The sequence below is a fragment of the Stegostoma tigrinum genome, chromosome 10 (assembly GCF_030684315.1).
Source record: "Stegostoma tigrinum isolate sSteTig4 chromosome 10, sSteTig4.hap1, whole genome shotgun sequence".
Taxonomy (NCBI): domain Eukaryota; kingdom Metazoa; phylum Chordata; class Chondrichthyes; order Orectolobiformes; family Stegostomatidae; genus Stegostoma; species Stegostoma tigrinum.
Window position 1 is genome coordinate 79502189 of NC_081363.1, and position 21798 is coordinate 79523986.

At 41.2% G+C, this 21798-nt stretch overlaps 1 protein-coding gene across 8 annotated transcripts in view; it reads left to right on the forward strand.

Moving 5' to 3' along the window:
- Nucleotides 1–16125, forward strand: part of si:dkey-13p1.4 (transmembrane protein 151B) — a 187609-nt gene extending 171484 nt beyond the window's left edge. For 7 of the 8 annotated variants that reach the window (XM_059649292.1, XM_059649293.1, XM_048537125.2 and 4 more), the window contains exons 4-7: nucleotides 2983–3142; nucleotides 12508–12587; nucleotides 13837–13928; nucleotides 15168–16125. In XM_059649292.1, coding sequence (XP_059505275.1) covers nucleotides 2983–3142; nucleotides 12508–12587; nucleotides 13837–13928; nucleotides 15168–15354 — 519 coding nt within the window. In that variant the 3' untranslated portion in view covers nucleotides 15355–16125. Of the gene's footprint in view, nucleotides 1–2982; nucleotides 3143–12507; nucleotides 12588–13836; nucleotides 13931–15167 lie in introns of those variants that run through there. The other variant, XM_059649294.1, reaches the window with a different exon arrangement.
- The last annotated feature ends 5673 nt before the right edge of the window (nucleotides 16126–21798 follow it).

A 21798-nucleotide genomic window follows, 5' to 3' on the forward strand; every position in this document is an offset into this window, starting at 1 on the left:
GACAAATAATGTCCCCACATGAAGAATAGCCCATTCTCCTAGAGAGGAGTAATAGTATATTAGGAACCTAGTCTAATGACTTCAGAGCTGAGGCCAAGTGTTAGAATGCATTATCTGATTGTCCTGCATAAATAGCATCCTTAAAACTGTGGCTATTGCAATAAAAATATTGGGACTATCAAACAGCTACAGCAGCTGTTTTACTAAAAATAGAATGCTGTTGGTGGTGTGTACAAATCATGATGTCTGTTGTTCTTCAGAGTTGAAAAGTAAACCTAAAGTGGGTATACGCTGGAAATTTGGACTCGGTCCAAAATCAGAGCAATTCTGGCTGTCGTTTTCGAATTGGTGCCAATTTTTTTATGTCTACTTCTACATATAATTTCATTCAGAATTTCACAGTAATCCCTTCTAGGTCTCTAGTAAATCTTATTCTGCAGCCAATTTTTCAACTTTTCAGTTCAAATAGCCACTGGACAGTAGTGACCTTGAACATTGCTGAAAAGAGTGATATGTTGCGAGAGGTTTTTTCATTTCTTCTCCCTGTTTGCCTTCTGTTTTGGTTCGGCTGCAATCTGTTGTAGGTAATATTTGAGGTTGTAGTTTACTCTAGTTATTTGATTAGTGCTTACATTATACTTTGATCCATGTCTGAGCCTCAAAGCTAAATTCAAGTCCAATTCAAAGTCTGTAAAACCGTGTCTGCATTGTTGTCTGAAAGTGAAGTTATAACCATTTACTCCATCCCATCTGGAAATTTTTATATATACAGTAAGCCTCTTCCACTGACTGACTTCAATGCCACTGTCCAGTGTAGTATTGACTCATATATGGCCCAGCGAGCCCAAACAGAGATTTGAATAATCCGACCCCACCACCCAAGCTATTTTTCCATCCCCACTCTTGTCTGCCTTCCGGAGAGACCACTCTCTCCGCGACTCCCTTGTCCGCTCCACACTCCTCTCCAACCCCACCACACCCGGCACCTTCCCCTGCAACTGCAGGAAGTGCTACACTTGCCCCCACACCACCTCCCTCACCCCTATCCCAGGTCCCAAGATGACCTTCCATATCAAGCAGATGTTCACCTGTGCATCTGCCAATGTGGTATATTGTATCCATTGCACCCGGTGTGGCTACCTCTACATTGGGGAAACCGAGCCGAGGCTTGGTGACCGCTTTGCAGAACGCCTCCGCTCGGTTCGCAACAAACAACTGCACCTCCCAGTCGCGAACCATTTAAACTCCCCCCTCCCATTCCTCAGACGACATGTCCATCATGGGCCTCCTGCAGTGCCACAATGATGCCACCCGAGGGTTGCAGGAACAGCAACTCATATTCCGCTTGGGAACCCTGCAGCCCAATGGTATCAATGTGGACTTCACCAGCTTCAAAATCTCCCCTTACCCCACTGCATCACAAAACCAGCCCAGTTTGTCCCCTCCCCCCACTACACCCCAAAACCAGCCCAGCCTGCCTCTGCCTCCCTAACCTGTTCTTTCTCTCCCCCATCCCTTCTTCCCACCTCAAGCCGCACCTCCATTTCCTACCTACCACCTCATCCCGCCTCCTTGACCTGTCCGTCTTCCCTGGACTGACCTATCCCCTCCCTACCTCCTCACCTATACTCTCCTCTCTACCTGTCGTCTTTTTTCTCCATCTTCGGTCCGCCTCCCCTTCTCTGATGAAGGGTCTAGGCCCGAAACGTCAGCCTTTGTGCTCCTGAGATGCTGCTTGGCCTGCTGTGTTCATCCAGCTCCACACTTTGATATCTTGGATTCTCCAGCATCTGCAGTTCCCGTTATCAGAGATTTCAATATGTTGGATTAGCTGATCTCAACAAGACTGGTGATTTAAAAATGATATACTGAACTTTAGCAGCAAGGTACACTTTCAATTAAAACATAGTGACTTCTCTCTCCTGTCCAGCAATGACTAATTGTAGCATGTTGTGGTTCAGTTTCTGAGCCCAGCCATCAACAGTAGTTTCTTCGGTTGTCTTCACACTAAACTGGGAAATGCTATCCTGAAACCTTTCTACCTCAGCTCTTTTAAATCATTTATTTGGAACTGACTCTTTGACCAAGCTTTTGGTGACCTAGCTAATGTCATATTTTAATAACTGCTCACTTGAATTTCCTGGGATCATCTTGGCTATGTTAAATGGGCTACATTAATGCCGTTGTTGGACATATTGTTGCTTTAGTGTTTGCCCACAGTCCTTCATGTTGTACAGTATGACCACACTTAGTGTTAGAATGAGATTTTACCTTCCTTAGCTGATTGCTTTCTGGGGGCATCTATTCTGTTGTGATGCTGCTAGTGTACTAACTCCATTCAATTCCTTGTGGAACAGAAGCCTGTTTAGACCTATTTCTTATTACCGGCTTTATACAGTGTGTGCTTACTTGTGACTATTGAATCTTTAAAAGTAGCTGTGTTATTTGAGGACTTTCAAGGAGAGAAAGTTGTCTTGGGTATTCTCCCTGATCGTAAAAGTTTAGTTGCAGAGATAACAACATTGTGCTATGTTCTGCACGTGTCACCCATGTCAGCTTGTGTTCCATTAGAAGAGGAACTGATCTTTCATGCAGTATTTTGTTGCTATTAGTTCAGATTCAAATAATATTTTGGAGTGCGTATGGAACAACTTCAGAATGGCTCAGCGCACTTCACGGTTTAATAAACTTTTGAGTGGAGTTACATCATAGCAATGTTTGAAAACAAATTTGCCAGTTTTTTTACAGTAATTGAAGAGGGCATATAGTGCCTCATTTTAACATTACGTTAATGTCAGCACTTCTGACAGTGCAGTACTCTCTCAGCATAATAGTGGAACAGCCGTCCTAAATTTTGCGCTGAAGTTTCTGGAGTAGAATTTAAAGTCACATCTTTCTGACCGAGGAGGGAGGCTTGCTGGGCTCAGTTGACTTTGATCATATTTTCTTACCATTTCTTCTCTAACCCATTTTCCCTTTCAGGGAGAAGTGGAGCTCCTGATTCGGAAGTGCTATCCTGCAGTTGAAAGGGATGGTGAAGTGATCAAGGTTCGGGACACTGTTTTATTGAAGTCTGGGCCCAGGAAGAAGTCAATTCCTTATGTTGCTAAGGTTTCTGCACTCTGGGAGGACCCTGCATCAGGTTAGCCAATTGAATCAATGAACTGCAAAACAAGACCTACAAGGAATACGTAGTACTGCTTTTAGGGCTTTGGAATTTACACAGCACGTAGCATTTCCAGATGTTAGTTAAATGTATTTGTTTCTAATATCCTGTCTAGTCTGCTGGCCAAGTATGTGAAAAATCCTGTCTGTAATTGGGGCTTATTGGGTGGCAGGGGAGAGACAAAAGGAGGGACTGAACCTGTAAAACTGTTTGGGGTTGACTTAGTGGCTGGAAGATCAGAGTTCCAGCACGTGTTCAGGCTAACATTATTTTTGTTAAAGAAACAATGCATTGCTAAACAAAAATTTAGTTGTATGTGTATGCTGTCACTGTAAAATAATGAGGGTATTCTGACCACTGTTCTCCCCTTGGCCCAAGCTCCTTTTGTTTTTTCCCTTTTCTTTTATGTCCAGAACTATATCATATCTTGCTCGCAGTTGAAAGGTTTATTTTCTCAATGCCAAATCACCTGTGGTATTTTTTCATGTATTAGCCAGCAGCAGTTTATCACCCATGTTTCCAATTGAATAAATTTCATGAAAAGCCCATTAAATTTCCTCAGTCTACTTAATTCCCTTTTTAGCTAGTACTAATGGATTTGGACTGGAAATAGATCTCTATTTGTACTGAAATGTCTTTAAATTGGCATTTCTGGATTTGGTATTTTGTGAAGGACTAGGCCTGTGGGAATCTATTGGTGTGTGGCCTGCCATGTAGTGAAGAAGTGCTCCTTTGTTACTGTGGAGTTGGTGTCTTATAACCTATTTACTTTCCTCGTCTTCCTGCCATCTTCCCCCAACTCAGGAAACTTATTCTGCTGTAAAATCACATGGTGTTGAGGAGGGAGCATTGGGTGGTGATAGTGGTTGTTCCTTTAGGGTTATGATTGTCATCTTGAAACTTTCCATTTTTGATTTAGTTCGGTATTACCACCTACAGGGTGTTGCTGTTGTATCTGGCCTTGAGGCCAGTAAGAATCTGTCTCAATGAGTGGGTCTCTGCTTTTATAGTGCGCAGTTTTGGTTATTGCAAACCTAAGACATGGCCTTTTGTATTGCTTATGAGGGGAGAGTTGAGAACTTCCTGTTATTGATGTTTCTCCGGTACTTCAGTCAGGTAATGGTGGTTTGGGGACTGTGAAGTGACATTTATTGCTTGGGAGGGTTATTGTATTTGTAATAAGATGTCAGGGGAGTTGCATGAAGCAGGTGGCCTGCGGAATATCACTGTGATTGATGATGATCTGACTTGAGCATGAAGGAAATGACACCTCTGCCTCCACATCCTATTTCTCCCCTGTTCTGTTTGAGTGCTGTGTGGAGCTTTGGTTCTTGCCCGATTTAAACCAAACTCATCAGCAATTTTGCTGTCTCTCCTCCACATTCCTTTAAGCCTGTCCCCTCCCTTACACTTTGCGTCCTCATCACCCTTCAACATTTAGCTCTTTTTATTTTGCCAACACCTGCTGAAAGCTGGAGATGGGTATACAATTTCAGTTCTGCTTTGAACTTGATTCCAGAAACCTGGTGTTATGAGCCCAATCCCAAAAATTGCATTACTGAAATCCGGATTCTGGTTTCTCATCGGTCGTCTGAAGATATGCAGTAATGAAATGCAGCAGGGCTAGCCTCCAGGGTTTCAGTCGTCTTTGCCAGTTTAGGGACGATGGTTTGAACTGTTATCGTAAAATGATATGACTCAGAAGGCCTATTGTGCCTGTCTGAGCACTTCGAAGCAGCTATTCAATCTGTTCTACTTCCCTATTCTTTACCGTAGACCTGCAGATTTCTCCTTTTGCACATCTAAATACCAAACCTTTCCTGAAGGTTTGTATTGCATCTGCTTTGACTAGCCCTTCAAGCATTGCATTCCAGGTTGTCACAGCTCATGTTTTTTTTTAAATTCTCATCTCCCTCTGGATTCAAATGTGTTGAAGTTAGCTCCCTTCCCCTGAGCTGCATTCAAACAGCCAAGAAATCTGTAGCTGCTTAGTTGTAAATATTTCACATCTGGCACCTATGATGTTAAGTAGTACTCTGCTCTTCAATTGGCAATATTAAGCACTCATTAGAAAGGACCTTGGAAATCACTCAAATCTTTGTCAGGCTCCAGCAGATGGAAAAGCCTATGGACCCAGCCTCGAGGTGAAATTGCATAGAATTTACAGCACAGGAACAGGGCATTCAGTCTGAGTGGTGTATGTATCAAATGTGCATTCTAATCTATCTAACTTATTGTGTATTCTTATATTCCTTTCCTCCTTGTGTTTATCTCGCTTTCCCTTAACAGAATCAAGCTATTCACTTCAGTTATTCCATGTGGTAGCGAATTACACATTTTGACGTTTCCTTGGTCAAAGATGTTTCCCCTGAAATCTTCATTGGATTTATTATAATATTTATTATAGTCTATAGTTTTCCCTGTCCTGATGTAAAAATCTACTCTACATCATTTCTATCAAACCCTTTCATTATTTTAAAGATTTCTGTGAGCTTCAATCTTTTTGGGGACCCAGTGGTTACCTGATGGTCGGTCTCTCACCATCTCTCCTCCTCTTTCCCCCTCCCCAAAGTCACCTTCACTTGTAAATCTAAATGAACTGTTTTGATGCAGCTGGCCTGAAGACTCCTCCTTTCAGTGCTGCTTCAAATGGATTTTTTGCCGCCTCTTCTGAATCTGCTGACGTGTGGAATTTGTTTGGTTAGCTCTGTGGTAATCGGAAATGATCCCCCATATTCCTAATTGGCTTAGTGTGGCAGCAGATGAGCTTTGACCTCTGCTGTCAACAAGCTTGTCAGTCAGAGGATGCTAGGGGCTTTTCCTCCATGTCTGACCTTAGCTCTATCTCACCATCTCCTGGCATGTCATGCTGTTGTTGATCAGTAGGGACACTGTTTGTTCAACCTCCCTCTCTCCTCATTCTCCCCTCTTGTTGTCCATATCTTTCCTTTTCTCTTTCTTCTCCCCAGTTGCTATCAAAGCTCAAAAGGTTTTTGTACTTATGGGTTTCTTGGTAAACTTGATTATTAAAATAAAATTAAGCATTTGTAAGTCTGCTGTATAAGTACATGGAAAGGAGAAAGTTGCATGCCTCTGGGTGAAGAAAAAAACGGGAATGGAACTAGTTAGTTCCAGCAGGTGCAATGGACTGAATAGTTTCCTGTGCTTTGATTTCTGTTTCTTTGGCAAGTACCTGGATGATGAATATAAAACCCTTGGTATGCAAGATAAATGAGGATCCATCCAACCCCCTGAGTGAAAATCTTCTCCATTTCTATTGTTATACCTTGTTTGTGCAGAGGGTTCAGTACCCCACCCACGTATTTTCAGATCAAGGAGAGTTTTCTGTAATAAAACTTAAATATGTGCATAGAGGCCCTTTTCTTTTACTGCTTGGCTATCTGGAGTTTTTGTAACCTGTGCCTGGTGAAAGAGCAAGTGAACTAATGCATCCGACCACCTCAGCACAGGTCTCGAGCATCAAATGCTAATTTTCCCTGTCTGGTTTGATTGAACATTACTGCTGTCAATTTCCAACATGCAGGTCTCATTCAACTGAATCAACATGCTGCTCAGAAAAACTAATTCTCTGCATTGCCAGCTGTGGCTCTGAGTAGCATCCTTACCTCGGAGTCAGAAGGTCATGGGTTTAAGTCTCACCCTAGAGACTGGAGCGCCTAATGCATGCTGAAAATCCCTGTGCCAGTACAAAGAGAGAGAATGCTGCACTGAAATTCTCAAAAAAAATCATAATTAACCAACTTGAGGTTTTAGTAGGATAACAAAGGGTTGATGAGGGTAATGTAGTTGATGTGCTCGCTTCACTGAAATGCAGTGCAATAGGATTGCTCACAAAGTTGAAACGCTTGGAATAAAGGGGCCACTGATGGCATGGATGCAAAGTAAGTGCTGAAAATATACAGCAGGTTGGGCATCATTTTCTGGAGAGAAGCAGTTAAGTTTTTAGGTAAGATAACCTTTTGGATTCAAATTTGGCTCAGTGACAGTAGCTGAGAATCGCACTCTGTTGTGGGCAATTGTTTTTTGTGCAGTAAGAAGGTACTCTAGAGGTCAGTACTACATCCACTACTTTTGTTGGTATGCATCAATGAATTAAACTTAGGTACGCAATACAGTTTCAACATCAACTCATGACACACAATTTCCAATTAGTTTGAACTGTGAAGAGGTTAGTGATCCACTTCAGGAGGACAGAGTTGGCTTAATGAAAGTACAAATGATAGATGGAATTTTATCCACAAGTGTGTCAGGATACATTCTGTAAAAAAAGATTTTTTTATATTTTTGCGTGCACACACTCACCATGAATGGGCTCAGACCATGTATATATTCTATATAACTATGCTTTATATCTACACTCTACCTCCCCCTTCTCTTGCACTCCCTTTGAGTGACGGAATGTTTCCTCATCTCATTCCTAAGTTGCCTACCCCATATCCCCAAGACTGAAAAGGCAAGTCAAATCCTGGAGTTTATAAATGAGGCAGAGAGTACAAAAACAAGGTTGTTATAATCAGTCTTTTGTAAAACACTGTTTCACCCTCAGCTGCAGTGTGTACAGTTCTAGACACTGCAGTATGGGAAAGGTTTTGGAGTATTTGCAGAGGAGATTTACTAGATTGGTCCCATGGATGAGGGACTTCAGTTAGGTGGAGAGATCAAAGAAACTAGGACTGTTCTCCAAGGAGAAAGAAGAGTTTAGGAACAGATCTGATGGAGGTTTTCACAGTTTCTAGAGATTCTCCAGTCCATCTTTCTGACATACCATGGGTTTCTGATGCATAAAGGTCAAGGAGAGTATTTATTTTCAAGTGTCACATCCCACTATGCATGTGCTATTTTCTCCTGATCTTACTTGATCATATGCTCCTACTTGCTCCTCCTGAATAGCTCACTAGAGAAGCAAATGATGTCAATCACACGAGTGCATCTGAAGTTAATTGGATGTAAATCAAAACATGGATGTAGAGCTGAAGGAAATGTTTGCTAAACTGCATGGAATATGTAAACCATTCATACATGTCTGGCATGATTTTGGAACAGATACAAAGTGTAATTGTCCAAATGCATGGAGTAAATTTGGAAATTTCCAATGTATTTGTCACAAGTAGTAGCATGGTGATAATGTATTGATATGATAATGTATTGAATGTGTATCTCAAAAGGTGGACTGGATTATAAGTAGTGGAATGGATACCTAACATGAGCCATACAATGAATTTGTATGCAAGATAATGAATTATAACAACTTGTCTTGTAGATAGTTATGTTTAGTTTGTTAATTAGTAATTTTTTTGCCTTCAGAAATCTCTATTGAATCATGTTAGTGTCCATGTACTGTCATGTAAACCAGTATCCTTTTTAGAACATAGAACAGTACAGCACAGAACAGGCCCTTCAGCCCACAATGTTGTGCCGACCATTGATCCTCATGTATGCACCCTCAAATTTCTGTGACCATATACATGTCCAGCAGTCTCTTAAATGACCCCAATGACCTTGCTTCCACAACTGCTGCTGGCAACGCATTCCATGCTCTCACAACTCTCTGCGTAAAGAACCTGCCTCTGACATCCCCTCGATACTTTCCACCAACCAGCTTAAAACTATGACCCCTCGTGCTAGCCATTTCTGCCCTGGGAAATAGTCTCTGGCTATCAACTCTGTCTATGCCTCTCAGTATCTTGTATACCTCAATTAGGTCCCCTCCCCTCCTCCTTTCTATGGGTTTTATTGAGTACACAATGTTTGCTCAGTGACTGAGTAATTGACCTGAGCTGTCCAGATGGGCTTTTACTTTCTAGCTTTGTATAATGGCATCCCAGCCCACACTGATTATGCAAAAAGATGCTCTGTTCCAATCATGTATATTGCACGTTGTGTTCTTGAAAATAAAAAATTAACCACTTCTCAATTTCCAGAAGCCATTGCTCTCCTTTCGACGCATCCCACCCCACTTACCACCAAAATGTGCCAGTGATCTGAGGCCAGTTTAGTGATTAAATCTATCACCTTCCTCTAATCTGTAATGTTAAGAGGCACCACAGATATAATTGCTGCATAGCAGTGTTGAGTCCATAGCTTACTACATCCTGTTCATTTGATCACCTCTGCACTGTCCAAATCTACATACACAGTTGCTTTAGCAGTGCCTCAAACTAAAAGATCTTATCCTTGTGTTCAAACCTCTCCATCGCCTCACCCTTCCCTATTTCTTTAACCTTCTCCATTTAGCTGTCTAGGCCTGAAATTCAGAAGTCATCTCCCTAGACCTCTCTACAAATCTTTAAATCCTTGAAACGTGCTCCTAAAAACCAAGCTTTCAGTCACCTGTCTTAATACCAGCCACTAAAGGATCACTTGACAGCACTTCCGAGAAGGACCTTGAAACTTCTGTTTCAAATGCTAGTTATTAATAAGGCTTTAATTAATTTGACTGTAAGATAGGCTTTTAAAAGAGCACCCTTCTGTTGTGGGAATAGCTGAGTGATTTGCTTCCCAAGCAAGTGTGGTTCCTTAGCGCACACATGATACCAACTTGGTAAGGGGTCTGTCTCTATAGATAGGGTAAGTGCACAGTGGCATCCTATGGTCAGAATTGTTTTTGAAACAATCTGATGGTTGACTGTAGAGTCTAAATTTTTACTTAGCCCAAGGATTCTTACTGAGACCAGCGTATACCATATCTATATGAATGGATGGATGATACTTTTATAAAGTTGAGGTTTCTTGCCTCAACTACTCCTTACCCCAAGCCCCTCTAATCAACCTGCCTTTTGTATTCACATTATGTCCCTTGCTATTAGCCTTTCAATAAGGGGAACAATACTTCCTATCCACTCTGTTCATGCCCCTCATAATCTTATGCACCTCAATCAGGCCCCTTCTTGCCCTCTGCTCCAAAGAAAACAATTTGAGATTACCCAGCCCCCCTCAAGAACAAAACTCCTCCAACCTGGGCAACATCCTGATGAATCACCTCTGCATCTGCTCCGGTGCAATCTTCCATTTTGTGCAGTGACCAGAACTGCACACAGTACCCCAGCTATGGCATAATCAATGTTCTGTACACAGAATAACCTCCATGCTCTTATAATCTTGCTATAACTCAAAGGCAAGTGTCTTGTATGCTGCCTTAACTACCCTATTAATCTGATCTGCAGCCTTCAGGGATCTGTGAATAAGCTCCTCAAGATCCCCCTATCCACCTGACCTTCCTTGTGTACTGTCATTCATTGAGGCCTCTCTTTATCTTTTTTACTTGTCATTTCTTTCACCTGTCACCTCTTTCAGGGTTAAATTACATTTGCCACTGATCTGCCTGTCTGGCCAGTCAGTTTATATTCTCCTATAATGTCAAACTTTCTTTCTAACTGTCAACCACTGTGTAAATAAAGAACTGAAAAACATTAATGCCACTAGTTCAAAAAAATAGTGCAACGAAAATTAATGGGACTTAGAGAAAATCCTTAGACACGATGATTCGCGCCCCAGAAAATCGAAAGATATCTTTCGAGATTACAGAAGCATTGATGGTCATCTTTCAAAATTCTACAGACTCTGGAATGATTCCCTGCAGACTGGAAAGTGGCAAATGTAACTCCAAACTGTTAGCCTCGCATCAGTCACAGGGAAAACTGAGTTTATTGTAAAGGATGCAACAACAAGACACTTAAAAAATAAATCGGAAGGATTGGAGGAGTCACCCTGGATGTATGAAAGGGAAATCATGTTTAACAAGTCTGACGAACCTAGCAGTTTAGACCAGTGCATGTGGTCTATTTAAATGATTGCAGAAGGCTTTCAATTAGGACCCTCACAGAAAATTAATAAATAAAATTTGAGCAGAAAGCATTGTGAGTACTATACTGGAAAGAGTTTTAAGAATTGCTCACCAGAAAGCAGACAGTAGGGGGAGAGAAGGCGAGAGAACAGTCAAGATCCGGGGAGAATACAGTCTCAAATAAAGGGCTAGCTATTTAGGATTGAGATAAGGGGGAATTTCTTTGCTTCAGACGGTTGTGAATCTTTGGAATGCTTTGTTCGAAAAGGCTGTGGAGACTCTGTTACGGAGTATATTCAAGACTGAGATGAGTAAGTTTCTAAATGTTAAAAATCCCAAAGGATTGGGGAACAGTGAAGACAAATGGTGTTGAAGATGATAAGCCAAGATCTCTCTGAATGATGTCACAGGCTTTGAAGGCTGAATGACCTACTCCTGCTTCACTTTCTTTTGTTCATACTGTTCTGAGTATAAGGAACTTGATATTGTCAGGACTGCAACTGGGGTAAAAAAGACTGAGCTTCCTATAAAAGCTACATACTATCCAAATAAATGATGGCAGCAGTGCAGGTTACCAAGTTTAAGCATTAGGAGTGGGAAGTGATTAATGCCACTCATCTGAGTTTTAAGTGCATTACAGATTTTGTTTTTAAATTTAATGATTTGCTCTTAAGCTAAAGGTTATCAGTCTCCAAACTTCCTGTACCCAGATGTGGTTGAGTCTTCTACGGGCATCACTGACATCCTTGTTCCTCTCAACCAGCATGTGGGTGGCACCCCAGCCCATACATCCCTCCTTGTCATGTAAGCCTCGCATTGTACCGTTTTATTACTGGTCTCTGTGGAATTTACTGGTAGACAAGTGCGGTATGGGATAATGTTCAATACATCTTCAAGATTTCGTATATTCTGTTTCAAGGGTTGTGTCGATGCTTTTTATGCCTTGATTAGCCTGACCTCTAGTTGAAATGGATTGCATTTTGTTTTCCTGCTTGTGTCCATACTCAGAATGTTGATGACAATAGAAAGACCGATATTTAATAAACCTGTTAGGTTGTTGCTCTAAGAAGGTAGTGTTGGGCTGTCTCTGTAGTTTCATAATTTGATACAACTGCATGGTTTGCAGGACCATATTGTAGGGCACTTGAAAGTTGATGTAGTTCTGAAGTCGCATAACAGACTAGATCAAGTAATGATAGCAGGTTTTCGGACCCAGAGGATGTATTAGCATTTTTGGGTTTTATGGCAATCTGAAGTTTCATGATCAGTGTTGCTGATAGTAATCTTTTATATAAAATCCCAAAATTCAAATTCTCAAGTTGCCTTGGGAATTACACTTGTGTTCTTTGGATCGCTAGTCCAGTAACACAAACTAGTACATCAGTGTTTCCCAGCCAGACCAATCTAGTTGGTCACAGAGAAACCTAGTGATTCTCTGAAGGCAGCTGAAGTTGCTTGGAGCATTGTGCAAGTTTGAGTGGTTATTAGGGCCTTTACATGAGCCCACACTCATCAAAGTATTGCTTTCTTCCTGTAGGGGAACTTATGATGAGCCTTTACTGGTACTACAGGCCTGAGCACATCCAGGGAGGCAGAAATCCAAGCATTCACTGTGAGGTGAGCAACAGCAACCTTCCCTACAGAACCTGTAGGCGTTCACTTCTAAAACCTCTGTCTCTGCCTCTTGCTCTGTGCCTCTGCTGCCCTGTACTGGCCTCCTGCCCTGCTCCTGCTCCTATCTCATCCTGCCCTCTGCCTTTTTGCTATATTAGCCTCTCACCAGCACCTGTTTCTCACGTGTGCATATCTAAATATATATATATGTGTGTGTGTGTGTGTGTATCTATATAATCTCCATTCAGCATTGTTTTGACTTTTAGTCATCATTGATGTTTCTTATTCTCAAACTATTGTGACCTTTTTCCAATGTGTGATGAAACAATAAGGTAGAAATCTAGAGGTTGTATGTTTAGTTTTAATTTAATGATGCAAACAAGAAAATTTACATGTGCAAAGTGCTCTTTAGCACAACTTGAAGTGCTTCACATCGTATGAATTTTGCTTGTTGTCAATCAATACAACCACCATTTTTGGATGGAGCAGAATCCCAGAAGTGACGGTGCGATTATTGATCTGTTGATCCAGTTTTAATGTTTGTTCATCGGCACTGGAAAAATACCATGCTCTAAGGTGGTGCCAACCAATCTGAATCAGAGCAATAATTCAATGCCCATCTTGGAGGATGGCATCACCAATTGTAAAGCATTTCTTTGAACTTATACTTTTGCTTTGGTGGAGGAACAAGAATCAGTTACCTATCAAACTGAGCAATACATTTTGCTTTGCCTGTAGCTTACAGTGTCAGGTGGCTCTCTTGGGGAAACTTACAGCCTCATTTTGCCAATTGATTTTATGGTACAGTGATGTAAAGGCTAAGTTCATTGGGTGTCAAGGAGGAGAGAATGTATCAGCTGCAGTCATTGCATGCTGTTGATGAATCCAGGCACTGATGCAAGTTGAAGCATGATAGATAAATTCTTTGTATCAGAGGGTCTGCTGTAAAAATATATTTTCTGTTTGTTGATAAATGTGAGGAAGACACTTATTATTTACTAGATCTTTCTTTAAATGTAGAATGACACTGGCCTCTCCCTCACGTCCACCTCTGTGTTTTCATCCACAGAACATGTGCATCTTGTTTCAATTCATGTAATTATGGCCCAGGGTTAAGCATACTAATGGTATCTTGGAATCACTATGCTGCTGAGCAGACTGGTTACCAATGAGATGGAGAAGGCTGAACGGACTAGTGCTTTTGAGTAGCGTAGGTTTTTAAAGTTCTGCCTCTGCTGTTCTCTTCCTACAGAATGAGATCTTTGCTTCTCGGCATCAGGATGAGAATAGCGTAGCCTGCATTGAAGAGAAATGCTATGTGTTGACCTTCTCTGAGTACTGCCGGTGAGTAGTTTCAGGCTTTCTAGTTCTGGTGTGGGAAAAATACATAGCAATGGGACACCGTTGTGGAAGTGCTGTGGCTAGATGGGGTTTCAAAAACTAGAGGTATTGTGTGTAAAATATTCTCCAGTAAATCCAAATGGGACTTCAAAAAAAATTCATTACTCAGAGCTTAGAATGTGGTACTGCCTACCATGGATGAACAGCTTTGGACATATCGCAGGGGATGTTAAATTAACATGAGGGAAAAACAAGTATGAAGAAAACTGAAATGAAATAATAGAAAGGACAGAAGATGAAAAAGAATGCAAATAATCTGTTGCAAGAAATTGATTACCAGTTGGAAATAGATGAGCAGTGGGGACCAGGACTGAGTTTTACTTTGCCGTCTGTTTCTAGATACAGTTTTACTTGCAGCACCTATTCTGTCTCTTTAGCTTGCTCCGCTACTCACTTATGTCATGGTTGATCTGTAATTCACCTTGAATTGCTATACATCCTATCTAACCAATCTGATTCTTGAAATCTGTAGTTAACACATCTTCACCATTTCATCTTTTGTAGCAGGCAATTTGTGTGAAAGAGTGCTTCCTAATTTTTTGCCTGTGAATAGTTTGTTCCTAATTTTAAAACTGTCTCCTTGTTCTCAACATCTGCATGGAAAAATTTTTCATATCTAGTGTTATTATTTTTAAGTATTTTCATCAGATTACCTCGCAACGTTCGAAAACCAAGTTAATGCAGTCTGACTTAATTAACTTTCTAAGCATTGGTATGATTGCAGTGAATCAATTCAGCACCTATTCAAGGGTTACTATCCATCCTGAGTTTTGGTGTCCCAAACTGAAAGTAGTACCCAGGATGGGGTGTGACCAAAGCTCTACGAAGCTGAAATTTAACTTTCTCCTCTTCATATTCCAACCCACTTTAGATGCACTGAATGGAAGTGGTTTATATTGGTTGTAGAGATCGACAAATTCTTGATCTCAGAAGGAATCAAGGGCTATGGGGAGAGTGCAGGGAAGTGGAGTTGAAATGCCCATCAGCCATGATTTAAATGGCGGAGTGGACTCGATGGGCCGAATGGCCTTACTTCCACTCCTTTGTCTTATGATCTGACAGTACTGAAAAGTGTTAATGATATTCGGGGATATCTGAGAGCTGTAGGTGAATGCTGGTGTAATTGTCTCCATCTGATGTATCTTCATTATAATTCCTATTTTCTTCTGTGTTGTTCTGCAGGTTCTGTGCCTTGGCAAAGTGGCGAGAGGAGGGAGCCCCTGATCACAGACTAGTGGTCCCTCCCTCTGAAGAGTACTCCACTCCTTCTCACCGCAAAGTCCCTGAAAACACGGACCCAGATCTGGTCTTTGTTTGCAGACATGTGTACGACTTTCGCCACGGCCGAACTCTTAAAAACCCACAATAGTATAGCACTTCCCGAATCCTTGGGAACTCAGGCTTAGAAAACAACCCATATAATATCAGAGGAACATACATGATGGATGTTGACTGGAGTTGTGATTCCATAGAACCTTCCTGGTGGACAACAGACACACTCTTCCCTTTGCCTTATGTATATAATATTAGAAATTTTTAAGATCTGTTCAATCACACTGACTGCATACCAAAGGACAGTGACTGATCTGAAAACTGGCTCCTGGAAAACAGCGCTGGTTTCTGCACTAATCAATTCGACAATGTCATCATGACACTCGAGCCACTTTTCTCATGCTCGTCCTCCATCACCACTAATAACGGGTCCTGTTTCCCAAGTGAATGATGACCCATTTTGCAAATTTTAAAAATTATAAACAGTAACAAAAGAAATTGCACTTGTATTCCAAACTGCTCTATTTCTTAAATAACCCGAGCCCGATTTCCATGTTGGCAGACAATGCCAGCACTTAAATGTTTACGTCTGAATTGGGATAACATTCCAAATTCTTTCTTTTCTCTTCCCTCTTTTTTAAAATATTATTTCAAAGATAATTACTTGTTGGAATTAAATTTCAGAAAAATTGTATTGAGTTTTGAGAAAGAAAATTTAATATATGATTTAAGTTTGATATGTTTGAAGAGACTGTTTTTTAAAAAACACAAAGTTCATTCTCTACTGATGTCCTGATGTTTTCACTTGAAAGGTTTTAATAATGTTTGAAGTGTTAGGCCTGGTGGCCATATAGAATTAAAAGATGTTTCTGCCAATACCATTGGAATTTACTTTTACCATTTCTCCCATCATTCAGCACCACAACTCAAGATCCTGCCTGTGGTTTCCTAGAAAAGCCCAGCATTGTTTTCTTTTCCGGAATCAAAAGTGGACATTGTCACTATGATCAAATTCTGACCACCAAACATTAGCTTGGCATTGGTAGACATGTATTAGAAGACCTGGAAAGGCTCTGCATTTACATAGCATCTTTCACTATATTGTGAAATGCGTTGCAGCCAATAAATTACTTTTCAGTTGGTGCTGTAATACTGGAAACAGAGCGGCACAGTGAAATGTCACAGACTGCAATGTGATAATGACCAGATATGATCTCTCTATTTTTAGTTATTTTCATTGAGCAATCAGTGCAAATAAAACATCCCCTGCTATAAGGTGATAGATCCAACAATGCAGCCTTCCCCTTGGCACTGTACTGGGCTGTCAGTCTGGATTATGCCTAGAGTGAGGCTTGAAAACAACTTGGTGACTCAAGTACTAATAAACCACAACTGACATTTGAAGATTCAAAATAACATGCAAAACACTGGTCAAAAGTGTTGACTACATTCAAAATGGAGGATGGTTGGGTTAATCTTGGCTGGAACTGGAAGACCAGTATAGAACCAGGCAAAACAAAGGAGGAATGAATGACGTGGAGGAGAAAGTTGACCACCCACACTTGCTCTCTGAATATCGCCTAGTTGTTTTTCTGAAAATAGTTCCAAGAAATAGTTTCCGATTCTGTTTCCGGATACTGCTGCTGTTTACCAGGGGGAAGAAAAATATTATATGGTTTGCAGTCTCGGGGACAAGAGAGTTGCAAAAACAGTTGGGGAAATATACTAAACAGAGTGGTGATTGAAACTTCAAGGAGAGGAAAGGGATGCGTTATGTAACAAATCCATCGACAAAAGTAAATGCTTAATGAATAACTTAGTTCTAAGCAGTTAGAATGTATATATCCTTGGCTTAATTTAAATTTTGTGTGGATAGACTTTTAAGCACAATGATGGAACAGTGGTGACCTATTGTCTGTATTGTTGTGCCATTTGAGAATTTCAAGACACTTCCATGTGTCCTGGATAATCCTGTACAGGAATGTTTATAGTTACCTAAACACTAGTTTGAGGCTTCTGAGTTTCAGGGCCATATAAAGACAGAGTAGGGCAGATAGCCTGAGTATTTCCCAGAGTACTTGTTACAAAAGGGGGTAACGTCAAAACAGCAGAATACAAAGATTTAGTAAGCAAGTGGCCAGCAGTTGTCTGGGGAAAGCAAGGAAAGTGATGCAGGTTTTTAAATAATGTTGAGAGTGATCAGACAGGGGGTGTGCAGTTTACATTGCATCCATTGTCTCATTGGGCAGATGGCTGAACGGTGGGTGGCGTTGGCTGGAAGGGGATGAACGCATACAATAGTACAATAAAGTGTGAAAATAGAGTTCATGTAGGGATTCCTTAGTTTGAATGTGTCAGTTTGAGTTGTGTGCTGTTTTCCCCTTTACTGATAGGGCATTGCTGGGCCCAGATCACTTTGAAGGTTGAAGAGCCAATGATGTCTGAATGAAAAAGGTTGTGGTCTTGGAATTGGACTATCTGGAGCTTGGCAGAAAGTGCAAGTGCAGGACTTCACATTTGTTCATCTATGGTTTATTCCCAGTTCTACATAGTTGTTGAGTATAGATATGGAGCAAAAGGTAATATATGGCTGGATAAATAAAGCAGAGGCATATGATTTCAAATTCCTTGGGCTTTGGAATATGTTCTGTGAAGAGACTAATCTGTTTAAGGTAGCCAGGCTCCACTGCAGCATGCTTGGGACTGTCTCTTGATAGATGCTGCCAGAACTGCTTAGTTTCTCTAGCACTTGTGCTTTTATTTATGATCTGTGGATCCACAATACTTTAATATGTTTGGGACCAATGGACCTCTCAGATGACAGTTTCTTTCCAAATTAAGCAGTATTTTAAAGGGCCCCAGAAATAAATATTTGCAACAACAGGAAGATTCGTAAAGAAAAGAGTAGATTAATAGTAGCTGGTGGTGAGGGAGAGATAAGAGTATGATAGAGTAGACAAAGACTGGTTTGAAGTGTGTGTTGGAAAGGTGAAAATAAGATTGGTCACGTCTTCATATCGTATGATGAGGTGGTAGTAATAAGTGGATTCAAATAAGGGAAGGATTTGGTACTTTTTGGATACAAGTTATTTAAGAAAATGGGGACAGGATCAAAGAAACAATTTTAACATTGAATGGGATGCTCTACAGGAAATATCTACTTTCCATTGATTTAAGGAAGAATAGAAGTACCTTTGTCACTTGGATGGCGGGAAAAGGCCATCATAGGGTGGAAAATGGATGGTCGAGCAGAAGAACACTTGAAAAGAAATTGATGGAAAATGCAAGTTAATGGAAAACTAACCTAAAATAGTCAAGCAGTAAGAGTGAGGAAAGGGAGTTCCTGAAATTCTTTCAGAAGAATTTTCATCTAGGACATGAAGTAGGGAAATACAGCATGTTTCAGTGGGGAACTTTATAGTGATCAGTATCATTAATATAGTCCTGCAAAAGGACAAAAATCAAATTTGAACATTACTGAGCTGGAGAAGAGCTAATTTCATTGAACTAAAAGTGGGCCCAAGATGGACTGGCCTTCATGGCCAATGGGAAACAAAGCAGCAGGTTAACATCTGTGGGGGTGGATTCAACTGCATGGAAAATTGAAAAGAAAGAAGGACTTAGGAGAGATTATTAAAGTCTCCAGCACTCAAAACTGGAACACTGTTTGGAAATGGTTAGGAATCAAACTTCAAGCACACTGGATAAATGAATGACATTGAGAAGAGGGTCAATACAGAACTGGAGGTGTTGTATCTAAATGCATGCGATGTACAAAATAAGGTAAATGAGCTTTTGACACTGATTGAAATTGGCAGGTATGACATGGGCATCATGGAGATGTGACTGCAAGGGGATCAGGATTTGGAGCTAAATATCCAAGGATGTACATCCTATCAAAAAGATAGGCAGAGGGGTTGAGATTGCTTTATTAATTATATCAAAATTAGCAAGAAACAAACTAGGGTCAGATGATGTAGAATCTGTGTGGGTAGAGTTGAGGAACTGCAAAGGTGAAAAAGAAACATAATAGGAGTTACGTACAGGCCGCCAAACAGTAGTCAGGGTTCAGGGCACAATGTATAGCAGGAGATAGAAAAGTCGTGTAAGAAAAGCAAAGTTCAAGTGATCATGGGCGATTTCAACATGTGGGTGGACTGGAAAAGTGGGTTGGTAGTGGAATACAAGAAAAAGAATTTGTGGAATGTCTGTGAGATGGCTTTTTAGAGCAGATTGTGGTGAAACTGTTAGGGAACAGGCAACTCTGGATTTAGTGTTGTACAATGAGGCAGACTTGATAGGGGAGCTTAAGGTGAAGGAGCCCTTAGGAAGCAGTGACCATGATGTGATAGAATTTATTCTGTGATTTGAGAGGGAGAAGGTGGGATCAGATGTAATGGTATTACAGTTGAATAAAGATAACAACAGAGGCATGAGGGAGGAACTGGCTAGAATTGTTTGGGAGATGAGCCCAGGAGGAAAGACAGTGGAACAGCAATGGCAGGAGTTTCTGGAAGTAATTTGGGATACACAGGAAAAATTCATCCCTAAGCAAAAGAATCACACAAAAGGAAGGATGAGAAAATCATGGCTGACTAGGGAGGTCAGGGACAGCATAAAAGCAAAAGAGTAAGCGTATAATGTGGTGAAGAGTAGTGGGAAGAGTACAAAGATGACCAGAGGACAATGAAAGAAGAAATAAGGAGGGAGAAGATTAAATATGAGCGTAAGTGAGCCAGTAATATATTTTTTTAAAAAGCAAGAATTTCTTTAGACATAAAAAGGACAAGAGAGGCAAAAGTGGATGTTGGGTCACTGGAAAATGACACTGCAGAAGTAGTAATAGGGAACAAAGAAATGGCTGAGGCACTGAATATATACTTTGTGTCAGTTTTCATGGTGGAAGACACAAGTAAGTTTCCAAACATTCAGGAGAATCTGGGGGGAGTGGAAGCAGAGGTGAGTATAGTGGCCATCACCGAGGAGAAGGTACTAGAAAAACTGAAAGGTCTGAAGGTGGATAAATCACCCTGACCAGATGGGTTACACCCCAGAGTTCTGAAGGAGACAGCTGAAGAGATAGTGGAGGCATTAATGGTGGTCTTTCAGGAATCGCTGGAGTCAAGGAGGATCGAAAAATCACTAATGTACCCTCCCCACCCCATTTAAGAAGGGAGTAAGGCAAAAAATGGGAAATTATAGGCCAATCAGCCTGACCTCTGTTGTTCTTAAGATTTTGGAGTCAATTATGAAGGATGAGATTTCTGAATACTTGGAAGTGCATTGTAAAGCAGGGCAAAGTCAGCATGATTTTGTCAAGGGGAGATCCTGCCTAACAAACTCATTAGAATTCTTTGTGGAGGTAATGAGCTGGTCAGAGCAAGAAGATCCAATAGCTACTACCTGTCTGGACTTGCGGAAGGCCTTTGATAAGATGCCGACCAGGAGGCTGCTGAGTAAGATAAGGGCCCATGATGTTAGAGACAAGGTACTAGCATGGACAGAAAACTGGCTGTCTGGCAGAAAGCAGCTAGTGGAGATAAGAGGGTCCTTCTCAGGATGGGGGTCAGTGACTGATAGTGTTCCACAAGGGTCAGTGTTGGGACCATAACGTTTCACTTTATACACTAATGATCTAGATGAAGGAATTGGGGACATTCGGGCTAAGTTTGCAGATGTTCCAAAGATAAGTGGAGGGATGGTAATATTGAGGAGGTGGGGAGCCTGCGAAAAGAGTTAGACAAGTTAGGAGAGTGGGCAAAGAAGTGTCAGATGGAGTACAACGTGGGAAAGTTGAGGTCATGCACTTTGGTAAGGAGAATAAAAGCATAGACTGTTTGCTAAATGGGGAGAAAATTCAGAAATCTGAAGTGCAAAGGAACTTGGGAGTCTTAAGGTAAACTTGCAGATGGAGTCGGTAATTGGGAAGGCAAATACAATGTTGGCACCTATCTCAACAGGACAGCAAGGATGTACTTCTGAGGGTCTATAAAGCTCTGGTCAAATCACATTTAGAATAGAGCAATTTTGGGCCCCATACCTCAGGAAGGATACTCTGACCCTGGAGCAGGTCTGGATGAGGTTCACGAGAATGATCCCAGCAATGAAAGGCTTAACATATGAGGAACGTTTGAGGACTCTGGGTCTATGCTCGATGGAGTTTAGGAAGATGAGGGTGTACCTAGTTGAAACTTACAGAATACTGAATGGCCTGGACCAAGTGGACATTGGGAAGATGTTCCTGTTGGCAGGAGAGACTAGGACCTGAGGGAACAGGCTTAGAGTAAAGGGAAGACCCTTTCGAACAGAGATAAGGAGAAACTTCTTCAGCCGGTCAGTGGCAAATCTGTGGAATTCATTGCCACAGAGGTCTGTGGAGGCCAGGTCATTAAGTATATTCAGGACAGAGATAGGTTGGTTTTTGATTGTCAAGGGGATCAAAGGTTACATGGAGAAAGCAGGAGAAAAACTTATTAGCCATGACTGAATAGTGGTCAGACTCGATGAGCCGAATGGCCTAATTTCTGCTCCTATGTCTTAT